The sequence below is a fragment of the Chiloscyllium plagiosum genome, unplaced genomic scaffold (assembly GCF_037043375.1).
Source record: "Chiloscyllium plagiosum isolate Xiang-an unplaced genomic scaffold, Cpla_swu_hap1 HiC_scaffold_17, whole genome shotgun sequence".
NCBI lineage: Eukaryota > Metazoa > Chordata > Chondrichthyes > Orectolobiformes > Hemiscylliidae > Chiloscyllium > Chiloscyllium plagiosum.
In genome coordinates, this window is record NW_028270155.1 from 26,082,037 (window position 1) to 26,094,305 (window position 12,269).

Sequence of the window (12,269 nt, forward strand, 5' to 3'; positions counted from 1 at the left end):
AGTGAAAAACAACAAGTCTTTAAATTTTTATTTATATTCCACCAGCAGGAAGAAAGGAAACACCAGAGTGGCCAGTGACAAGCAGTGCCCTTCACAGCAGTCTTGCTTTTCTTCAGCTTGACATAAAAGATCATATACTTGTAATAAACAAAAGATATTATCCCACCAACCAGTACCTAACGGAGATTATATGGTCGTTATTCACAGGTTCACTACCATTTTCTGTATATTTAAATGATACCTACACTCGAAAAGCACTTAACTGACTTTGTTGTGCTTTGGGATGTTTTGTTAAAAAAAATTCTTGGGACACAGGGAAATGTGGCTGGATACAGAATTGGCTGGTCCATAGAAGACAGAGGGTGGTAGTAGATGGAAAGTATTCAGCCTGGAGCTCAGTGACCAGCGGTGTTCCGTAGGGATCTGTTCTGGGACCTCTGCTCTTTGTGACTTTTTTTTATCAATGACTTGGACTTGGCGGGTTAGTCAGTTTGCCAATGACAGAAAGATTGGTGGAGTGATGGATAGTGTGGAGGGCTGTTGTATGTTACAACAGAATGTTGACAGGATGCAGAACTGGACTGAGAAGTGGCAGATGGAGTTCAACCTGGAAAAGTGTGAAGTGATTCATTTTGGAAGGTCGAATTTGAATGCAGATTACAAGGTTAAAGGCAGGACTTTTGGCACTGAGGAGGAGCAGAGGGATCTTAGGGTCCACATGCATAGATCCCTCAAAATTACCACACAAGCTGGTAGGGTTGTTAAGAAGGTATATGATGTGTTGGCTTTCATTAGCAGGAGTCTAAGAGCTGCAGTTATGCTCAATAGAGCGCTGGTTAGACCACACTTGAAATATTGTTTTCAGTTCTGGTTGCTTCATGATTGGACGTGGAAGTTTTTGGGAGGGTGCAGAGGAGATTTGCCAGGATGTTGCCTGGATTAGATGGCATGTCTTATGAAGAGAAGTTGAGGGAGCTAAAGCTTTTCTCATTGGAGTGAAAAAGAGTGACAGGTGACGTAATAGAGATGAACAGGATGATGAGAGGCATTGGTAGAATGAATAGTCAGAGACTTTTTCCCAGGGCAGAAATGGCTACCACAAGGGGGCATAATTTTAAGGTGATTGGAGGAAGGTTTAGGGAGATGTCAGAGGTCGGTTCTTTACACAGAGAGTGGTGGGTATGTAGAATGCACTGCCAGCATTGCTAGTAGAGTCAGATACATTAGGGACATTTAAGCGACTCTTGGATGGGCACATGGATGATACTAACCTGTATACCTACGTTTTACTATGATCTTAGAGAGGTATAAAAGGCCAGCACAACATCAAGGATCGAAGGGCCTGACTGCTCTATGCTGGGATATGTCATCACTGTGTAGGCCTACATTTATTGTCCTCTTGAACTACTGCAGTCCATGTCCTATGGGTAATCCTACAATGCTGTTAGGATGCGACTCCCAAGATTTTGCTCCTGCAACAGTGAAGAGCAGCAACACATTTCCAAATCTTTTTTGTTTTATTTCAAAAATATACTTTATTCATAAAATATTTTGATGATCTGTACAATTGGTCATGCCATACGTACGTAAACATTCCATTTCTTTGCATACAGAGATTGAGTAATCATTCATATATACAGGTCTGTACATTTACTATCCATGTATTTAGCCGGGGGGTCAGCGGAGCCCACTTACTGTTTGGGCCCCCTGTTCTTTGGCAGGCAGACGTTACACGGTGGTCTTTCCCCACCGCGCCTTGGCAGCGGCTGCACCAAGCTTCAGCGCGTCCCTCAACACATAGTCCTGGACCTTGGAATATGCCAGTCCGCTACACTCAGTCGAGGTCAGCTCCTTCAGCGGAAGATCAACAGGTTTCGGACAGACCAAAGAGCGTCTTTGACCGAGTTGATGATCCTCCAGGCACAGTTTATGTTCATCTCGGTGTGCGTCCCGGGGAACCAGCCGTAGAGCACGGAGTCCCGCATCACGGAGCTGCTTGGATCGAACCTCGACAAACACCATTGCGTTCATCTGTAGACTTCCTTTGCATAGGCACATTCCAGAAGGTGGTGTGTGGCAGTCTTGTCCCCTCCACAGCCGCTTCGAGGGCAGTGTGCGGTGCGGCAAAGAGTCTGGATGTGCATAAAGGATCTTACAGGCAGACCCCTTCTCACCACCAGCCAAGCCATGTCTTGGTGCTTGTTGGAAAGCTCTGGCGATGAGGCATTCTGTCAAATGACATTTCCAAATCAAGAAAGTGTTTAGCTTGGAGGGGAACTTGCTGGTGTTCTCATTTACCGGCTGTCCTTATAGCCAGAGTATTTACAGGGCAAGCCCATTTCAGTAGTGGTGGCATTCTCAAGATCTGCTGCTCTTGTCCTTCTAGGTGGTAGACATTATGAATTTGAAAGGTACTATTGATGGAACATTAGTGAGTTGCTGCAGTGGCGTATTATAGATAGTATGCATTGGCTATAGAGGGAGTGAACATTTAAGCTGGTAAATGACGTTCTAGTCAAGCTGGTTGCTTTGGCATGGATGATATCGAGTTCTTTGAGCACTGGAGGTACAGTCATCCAGGCAAAAGTGGAGCATTCTATTATACTCATGACTTAGATCTTGTAGAAAGTGGAAAGGCTTTGACAAGTCATGAGGTATGTTACTCGCCTCAGAATTCCCAGCTGCTGACCTGCTCTTGCAGCCCCAGTACTTATGCAATGAATCCAAATCAGGTTTAGATCAATGGTAGCCCCAAGTAGTTGCTAGTCAGGGATTGATGGTGATGCTACTGCCATGGTTGTCAAAAAGATTGTTAGATTCACTTGTTCTCTGATAAATGTCACTTGCCACTTCTGATCTCAAGCCTCGATTTTGTCCAGGTCTTGCTGGATTTGAATACAGCCTGCTTTAGTATCTGAAGAGTTGCAAATGGTGCTGAATATTATTTAATCATCAGTGAGTAGTCTCACCTCTGATCTTATGATGGAGGGAAGAACTCCTAGGTTAGATTATCTTGAGATCTAAGACTGTGAAAAGCAGCATATAAAGATAAATTATTAAGCACATTTTTCCATGGCATCATCTTTATGGAATCACAGAGATTGATTATGGACTATTTTGTGTACTAAATGCTAAGATTTAGTTTGAGATCCAGTGAAGATTCTGGAGTGGATTTGAACACCACTGCAAAAAGGATTTTAATCCAATTTAACCTGCTGCCTAATTCCTGGAACTGAGTTTTGTTACCATGTAACAATAAATATGACACTGAAAATAGAAACATGAAAGTCGACTAGATGATTGAATGCTTTTCATTACACTTTATTTAGGCACATTGATGCACTACAATAAAACAAACATGCAGAAGAGCCAGTTTAATGTTAATTGTTAACATCATGTTACATTTATATTTATCAATATATCTAAACTGATCTACTAACTAATTCAACAAATAAATTGCACGCTGTAAAATGCCCACTGTTGTTAGTTGCTTGGAGCTGATCATGACATTTTATTTGGTCAACCTCCTGACTGACTGGAACCCTTCTTATTTTTCATCCCGAAGAAGCTGCACAATTTTGTCAGCATTAGGTCAACTATTTCTTCTTCTTCAGAAGCCTGAAAACAAAAAGAGAAAAAATGTTCCTTGCTATACTCAAACATTTTCCAAAAAACACCCACTCTTTTGAAAAATTGAATTGTGTTGGATAAAAGGCCCAGAGACAGGACATTCAATGTTGGTATTTATAATATACTCAAACCTTTTCCCATCTTCTGTCACCCAGATCTACCAAAATAACCATCTGCTCCACTTTCCCTCAATTTTTCTTAGTTGAATTGCAGTAGGTTGATTAAACTGCAGTCATAGTTTACTTGTCTAGTTTTTAATACCGTAAATACATCCATTCTATTTTCTTCAAGCATTCCATGTGGAAGCAAGTTTAATATTCTCACCAATGCTTGGTTCAAGATGTTTCTTCTGAATTTCCTGACTGGAATTATTGATGAATATCTTATACTGATGGCCTCTCATGTTTAGTCACGGCTTATTAAGGTGTGGCATGAGAAACAAAAAAATTGCAGACGCTGGAATCCAAGGTAGACAAGCAGGAGGTTGGGAGAACACAGAAAGCCAGGCAGTATCAGGAGGTGGAAAAGTTGACATTTCAGGTATAATCCTTCTTAAGTAAACTTCTCCACTTCCTGATGCTATTTAAGGTGTGGGGCTGTTTTACTCGATTAGCTGCTTTTATCTTGCCCATTAATTTCATACACCTTGCTGTTTGTTAAATTGCTAAGTTCTCCTGTTGAAATATAGGTTGATTGTTTGGAAAGCTCTGTTCTCAATAATCCTCCTGCTTGGGTACACAAAACGTAAATGCTTCCCAAGCAAATATTCTGCCAAGATTGAACTTAGTGGCTAAATGTAATTAGATTTTGGCATAAAAACTTGCTGAAGTTCGGGTTGGGGGTTGGTGCAATCGGGTGGAGGTCTGGTTATTTAGATTGGCGCACATTGCATCTTCCAAGTTAAGTGGGATATCAGGCGTGTCTTCAATATTGTTCACGAATAACTGACCAGCTTATCACTACCGGTATAAATACTTGTGTGAAGTGCAGTGTACAATCAGAGCATTACTGAAGCTGAGTCCTTAAGAAAAGGAGGAAAAATGGGCAAAACAAATCCTGACTGGAACTTAATCAACCGATGACAATTTAGCCAAAAAAAGAACTATAAAGAAAGAGTAAAAAAACAATTTATTGGATAATTGTGGTTTTTTTTTATATCTTAAAATAACATCATATCTTTGTATAATTGAAGAATAGAGGTGAATGAATTAAGCTAAAGCATTGCAAACCTTGTAATTCTTCTGCTCCTCACTAAAAGCCACGAGTATAACAGAAATGAAGAGATTCAGGACAACAAATGTCATAAAGATGATGCAAGATCCAATCAGAAATGAACCCAGGATTGGGTTGTAGTCCAATACCTGTTCAGGTGAAGGCAAAGATATGTTGAATCCTAAATAAAAGTCTTTCATAAATATGTTATGCTTACACATCAAAACAACTATTTGTGAAATGGTCAAGATTCAGGTCTTCCAGCAAACACTGATCATGTCTGAGGGTCCAATTGGACAAAACAGAACCTCACAAACAGCACTCTTATTTTCAGTTTGACTGTCAAATCATTTGTAACCTGGAGATAACTGTTGATAATATTAGTGGGCACTCAACAGAATAACTTGAAGATATGAATCCAGAGCCAAACTGATGTGAAAGGTTCTGAAGAAGGGTCACTAGACTCAGATTTCTCTCCACGGGTGCTGCCTGACCTGCTGAGTTTTGCCAGCAATTTCTGTTTTTGACGTTTTTTTTCTGATTTCCAGCATCCACAGTTCTTTTGGTTTTTAATGCAAAAGGTTATTGTGTTGAAGTGAGAGCAACTATAACTGTAGTAAATAAGGATATTTATCACCCAAGTGTAAAATAGTGACAGTTAAACTCTTTTCTTAAACAAGTTGTTTGAATATTATTAGAACTATAAAGGTGGAAATTGAAAGGTGCAGCAATACTTGTCACATTTGAATTGTAATTTTCACTTTTTAGCAATAAAACTGTGATAATTTAACTCTGCAGTTATATACCAACTCTGAATTACAAGGCAACAATAACCCCTTTTGGGAGTACAAAGTTAAAAATCACACAACACCAGGTTATAGTCCAACAGGTTTAATTGGAAGCACACTAGCTTTCGGAGCGACGCTCCTTCATCAGGTGTTGTGTGACTTTTAACTTTGTACATCCCAGTCCAACACCGGCATCTCCAAATCATGACCCCTTTTGGGAGAGCATTCTGATTAGTTGAACTTTGCATTAGATGACATATGGTGTTAAACAAAGATTTTAAAATGCCAGAAAGCATAATGTGGAGTCAAATTTAAAAAGTTTTCAGCAGAATTATTGTCAATTCTTATACTGAAGCAAAATGTATTTTTAAACTCTTTCAAGAGGCTAGATGATCACAGTAAACTCTCATTCAAAAATGTACTACCAAATGAGATGAATGTGCATGCACAGAGTTGTGTAATCATCATCAGTACATTTTACAATTAGAGTACCTCAATGTAGATTTTGTTATTTGCACATGGTAGAATGTGGGTCCTGAAATGCGGTTGATGCACACCTTGTACATTTAGGATTGTTTTAGGATTTAGGGCCAGATTTTCAAAACATGCTCAGGTTCCAGACACTTGGATAATTTCCAGGTTCCAATTGTATGCTATAGATTTGTTGATATTAAGCAATATTCATCTCCTATTCAGGCAAGACAGAAGTGGTTCCCAATTTTTAATGCAAAAAGTGTAACAAGAAGATAGGAACTGTCTGCACAACACAAACAGCAAAGGCAAGTTACAGCCATGATGGGCCCTCTGAGAGCCAGTAGCATCAAACTTTATGAAAGTGTCCATCTGGTCAAATGAGAGGCAATGTGCAAGATACTGCGGGTTCCAGTTACCTCTTTCTGCATAAAAATAAGCCATGTCCTCACATTGAACTCAACAGCCATGCAAATCTTGTAACAGACTTGGAGTTTGCCGAGTTTACAATTGAAAATTGTCCTCTCACCTTGCCCAACCCATTAATGAGCTTCTCAAGGAGTTTATGGACTCATAACTAAATGTGAGTTGGTTCCCTGTCAATTCCCCACTCCAACCTTTTGAGAATTGGAGCATGTCCCAGAGGTATCAGAATCCAAAACCCCACTCTGGGAAAATGTTTTTCAAATCCCACTCGGATCCGATAGTGACACTGTTAGCAATTGAAACTCTGTACCCCAGACAAATTTTAATACCAAGATCAAAACAGTTACTTTTTATACATGATCTTCTTTTGTTTACACAACACAATGCTGTAGTACGTATGCTTTATTGTGTTAAACATGGATTGGACTAGCTAGATGGATTCATTTTCTTCTCATTGACGCCTTAGATTTGTATTCAACATAGTAAACAAAGGTGATGTGTTGGTAAAAGCAGTTGCAGGAAATCTAATAAAAGCAGTAGTGCTCAGTAATAGCAGCTCTGGCAGCATCTTTGTGTCAATCGGATTTAGTTCAGGCCAGTCCAAACTATACTCTATTTCATCAATATAGAGTATTCACTTAATGTTATCATGGTGTAACATGATGTTACAACATGAGGAATGGCCTTACTTACCATCGCCAGTTGGTGAAGATCCAGATTTCTCAATAGAAATGCATGCTGTCACATGAGCTGGGATAAAACCATGAAGATTTTCCTTAAAACCAGAAGTGCTTTTGCATGTCAGGGCTTCTCCTGAGGTCCCCAGTATTATAAATGCCATTCTTCAGCCAATTTGAATGACTCCAAGTGATATCAAGAAACAACTTAAAGGCTGTGAGCCCCTACAACATTACAGCAATAGCTCTACAAATGTGTTCTCCAGAACTAGCTACACCACTGACCAAACTGTTCAAATAGCTAGAATACTGGCATCTATACAGCAATATGAGGAATTGCCCCAAGTGTATCCTGCCACAAGAAACAGAGCAAATCTAATCTGGCCAATTATTGTATCATCAGTCCACTCTCAATCATCAGAAAAAGTACTGCTCTAACAACATTCAACAAACTGAAAGACATGCAGGACAAAGCACCGACCTAACACTTTCAATATTTACTCCATTCACCACAATGTATGGTGGCAGCAGTATGTTCAATCTACAAGATGAACTGCAGTGACTCTCCAACAGCACCTTCCAACCCCACAACTACTACCACCTAGAAGGACAAAGGTAGCAGATGCATGAGAACATCATCATTTTCAAGTTATCTTCCAAGATTCACACAATTCTAACTTGGAACGATATTGCTATTCCTTTAGCGTTACAGGATCAAAATCCTGGAAGTCCCTCCCTACATCCCAATGACATGGATAAAATAAATAGACAAAGTCTTTTCCCTGGGGTGGGGGGAGTCCAGAACTAGAGGGCATAGGTTTCGGGTGAGAGGGGAAAAATAGAAAAGAAACCTAAGGGGCAACTTTTTCACTCAGAGGGTGATACGTGTATGGAATGAGCTGCTAGAGGAAGTTGTGAAGGCTGATACAATTACAACATTTAAAAGGCATCTGGATGGATATGTGAATAGGAAGGGTTTGGAAGGATATGGGCTAGGTGCTGGCAGGTGGGACTAGATTGGGTTGGGATATCTGGTTGGCATGGACGAGTTGGACTGAAGGGTCTGTTTCATGCTGTACATGCTATGACTCTACGACTGTAGCAGTCAAGAAGGCTGCTCACTGCCATTTTCTCCATCGCAAATAAGGATGGTAAATAAATGTTGGCCTAGTCAGTGATGGCAACATGACATGAATAAATAAAAAATAGTGTACAAAAAAACCTATACGAGCAACATCTCTAGTGAGAGTAGTAATATACTGTGAATCCTATTGAAACAAATTTAAATGAATCAGCTACAGATTAGATAAGATTCTAGCTATTGTTCTTATCAGAGATATTACTATAATGAGCTTCTGCTTTCCTTACCTCTTCATAGTTGAAGATCCCCAGTTGAAGACTCACCATTGTTTCTGCAGCATCAAATATAGTCTTGTAAGAGGACATGCTCCAACCAAACATTATATTTGTCTGTAGAAAAGAGATACAGTTGAATTAACATGGCATGGTGGCTCAGTGGTTAGCACTGCTGCCTCACAGCGCCAGGGACCCGGATTCAATTCCAGCCTCAGGCGACTGTGTGGTGTTTGCACATCTTCTCTGTGTCTGCGTGGGTTTCCTCCAGGTGCTCCAGTTTCCTCCCACAACCTTAAGATGTGCAGATCAGGTAAATTGGCCATGCTAAGTTACCCATAGTATTATGGGGATGGGTGTGTTACTCTTTGGAGTGTTGATGTGGTCTTCTTGGGCCAAATGGCCTGTTTCCACACTGTAGGGAATCTAATCTAATTATTGGTGTTACATAACTGAAAATGATCAAATTTGAAAGTCCAAGGGATCCTGAAAACTAAGTCTGTTCTCACATCATTAACAGGACACTGGAATAAGTCTATTAAACACCTGAAAAATATTATTAAAATTATATTACTTAAAACAAGATCCTTTTGCATCTTAAATTTATGCAGACAGATGGCTAATATATAAATGAACATTTTATCAATCACACCTTCAGAGTTATCGACATTTCTTCCTCTCTGGGTTCATGTTGCCTCTTTTCCTCTCTAAATGTATCCTTCCTGTAATCACAATCGACAACTCTCCCCCCTCCCTCATTGTCCCTGCACCCCACAGCCCTCTGATCTCACCATCACATATGGCCTCTCTGCTCCAGCCATGACTATCCCATAGAGAGACTTCCTTCTATGGTTATCCTACCTCGCTGATCACCTTACCAGTTCCATTTTCTTGTGTCTCTACTCCTGGAAAAACTCTCTCTGAAATCAGTTACATAACACTTCGAAATTCCAACTGCCCACTCAATTGGCTCACCTTCCTTCATGATGTTGCTTCAAGTTGCTAATCTGCTCAATCTTTCATCTTTAGCATTCTTAACCTGATTGAAATCATGAATGTTTCATCATATGTGCCTATAAATATAGAGTTTCTTAGACTCTATATTTAGCCAATGCCAATCAATGAGTTGAAGAATAATGGATGAACAGGGTTTACATAGAATTACACAGAATGAGACCCTCAGTCTGACTTGACTATAACATTCATGATTCACCCAATACTTTTCTCAGGCTGCCAAACCCCTTCATCCAACTTGATCAGCATATCCTTTGATTTCTCACTCTCTCATAAACTTAGCTCGATTCTCCTTCACACCATTCACCTCAGCTCCTCCATTAGGACCACACCCTCACCATTCTGTCATTAAGGAATGAGCAGCAGAAATCTGAATGAGCTAACATTTCTGGAGGATGGAAGGTGTTCCAATCAAGAGTCTCAAGAAACACAACCCAGAGGATATAATTTGAAATTAATACAAATTAAAGTTAAAATAGATTATGAAATGAAATAATCAAAGAATTATAAATGCTTGTAATAATCTAAATTAGCAGAAAAATTCTGCATACATCACATAATTCAATTAGTCTTGGGTTGTAAGTGCATACTCTTAAAGAATAAGCTGAGGGAACACTGTACTTGTTAAACTTCAATTTAAAAATGAATGGGAATACATGGTATAAAATAATTACGTACTGCAATAGAATAGGCAAGAAACATGATCAAAATGACAGTCAGAAAGCCTGAGATGTCACCCCATGCTCTTCTTAAAGTCGAGGTGATCATGTTGAGCTTGGGATTAATGCGCAGCAGATGCCAAAGTTTGATGGTTGCTAGGAGAACCAGGAAGGCAATCAGGTAACCCATGATTGCATCTGCAATTGCAGTCTCGTAGAAACTTACAAACCTGTAAGAAACATAGCAAAATGCAGATTAAATATCTCCTCAATAACAATATCTGTCAGTACAAATGTCCTTTAGGCACCTTTCATTATTTCAGTAATGGATATGCAAACAGATTGTTTCTCTTGGTGGTTAGAGAATGATTTCCTTTGTGGTAAGGATGCAAAATTTCTATTTTATAGCCTTTATTTCTTTTCCCTTATCCTCACTTAGGAAAGATTGGAAGAAATCAATGACCATTTTTAGGAACACTGGCAAAATAAAAAAAATTAAAATAAATTGTGCTTGAGATACTCAGCAAATCTGGCAGTGGAGGGAGAAGTGAAACACTGATTCTTGCATTTTTCTGGCTCAGACTGAATTGTATCAGGATCTTTGGACTGATTGCCACCATAAGGCCTAGTTAATTTTCTTGCAGCACCTTACCAAAGTTGACTCATTAACTACCAACCACATCCCTATGAAGTCTGTCTTGGCTGGTTCTGGCCCCACCTTACTGTGTTCCCAGAACAACTTCCCATCAATGGATGTCCATCTAAAGACTGGTGTCTCATGTGGCCATGACATCTTTAAAAAGCCACGGTGCACCCAGAGAAGTTGGTGTGAATGAGTTGGTCAGCAATATCTGTGAGAGTGACACTGAAGTAAGGGGGCAATACATTAGGATGGCCAGGGATTAGGGATCCCTCAGGTATATTTTCTGTACATTGCATGGACTGTGCCCAACTCCTTTTGATTGGTTATTGCAGAACCACAAGACTTACCATAACCTCCTGCAGTGGTATGAACCCCCCTGACCAGATGCCTGACTGTGGTCAATCTCTTGGACTGGTATGGAAGGCTGCTCTTGACTGACTGTGCCAGGATCCCCATGGCAGTTCGATGCTTCCATGAACCTCTGTGAAGGCTAGCCTCCTTAAGACTGAGCAATAGCTGTCTGCTTGGCACATGCAGCATTTTTGCTATGTAAGCTGCTGGTACCTGGTGAGGGCATAATATTGACATAGCACACTGCATGCAGCAAGACGTACACCCCCTTAATATGTTAAGGTTGTTTCACCCAGTGGAAGAATCTTGGACCAGAGGGCATAACCTCAGAATAAGGGGTTACACATTTAAGACAAACATGAGGAGGGATTTGTTCTCCCAGAGGGTAGTGAAACTGTGGAGTTCTTTACCACAGAAGGTTGTTGGGGCTGGGTCCTTAGCGTGTTCAAGACTGAGGTAGACTGATTTTTAATCAGTAAGAGTTGCTGTCTGTCCGCCCATCTGACATCAATCCATCCAGTAGAGTGAAGTGGCAATGTTCACAAGTCATTATCATTTCTAATGGTGTACAGGTTCAGAGAGAAATAATCAACAGTTGCTATGAGAAAATCATGTGTTCAGAATGTATAATAATGAAAATGATTTGCTTTTATATAGATACAAAATTATGGCGTACTCTTTTTTGTGATTGTGATAGTGCTCAATGTCCCGATTTCCCAAAATGGTTCTCTTTATAAATATAGAAAGTGTGCTCCAACTGATCATTATAATGGCTGTCTCCAGAAGGTTCCATTTGCTTTTGAAATAATTCCACTTCTGCTGCCTCAATAGTTTTCCCTAGGAAAAACAGGCAAAATCAGTTATAAATAAAAAGGACAACATTACACAAGCCAGAAGTTTCAAATACCACTGGAAACCTGGAAATACACAAGCAGTCAGTCAGCTTCAGTAAAAATAAAGCATGGGTTATGAGAATATAAGAGCAAGTAAATAATGTTGGAGATGTACAGAGCATTGGTCCGGCTACACCTGGAGTGCTAGACAC

General features: G+C 40.0%; 1 protein-coding gene across 1 annotated transcript in view; it reads right to left on the reverse strand.

The window, feature by feature from the left end:
- Positions 1-3,221: 3,221 nt before the first annotated feature.
- The window catches only part of LOC122558718 (polycystin-1-like protein 2), a 136,323-nt gene continuing 127,275 nt past the window's right edge, over positions 3,222-12,269 (reverse strand). The window contains exons 40-44 of the mRNA XM_087995759.1: positions 11,901-12,061; positions 10,250-10,460; positions 8,573-8,674; positions 4,860-4,991; positions 3,222-3,618 (exon numbers count right to left, since the gene is read on the reverse strand). Of these exons, the coding sequence (XP_087851885.1) occupies positions 3,520-3,618; positions 4,860-4,991; positions 8,573-8,674; positions 10,250-10,460; positions 11,901-12,061 (705 nt within the window). The 3' untranslated portion in view covers positions 3,222-3,519. The remainder of the gene's footprint in view (positions 3,619-4,859; positions 4,992-8,572; positions 8,675-10,249; positions 10,461-11,900; positions 12,062-12,269) is intronic.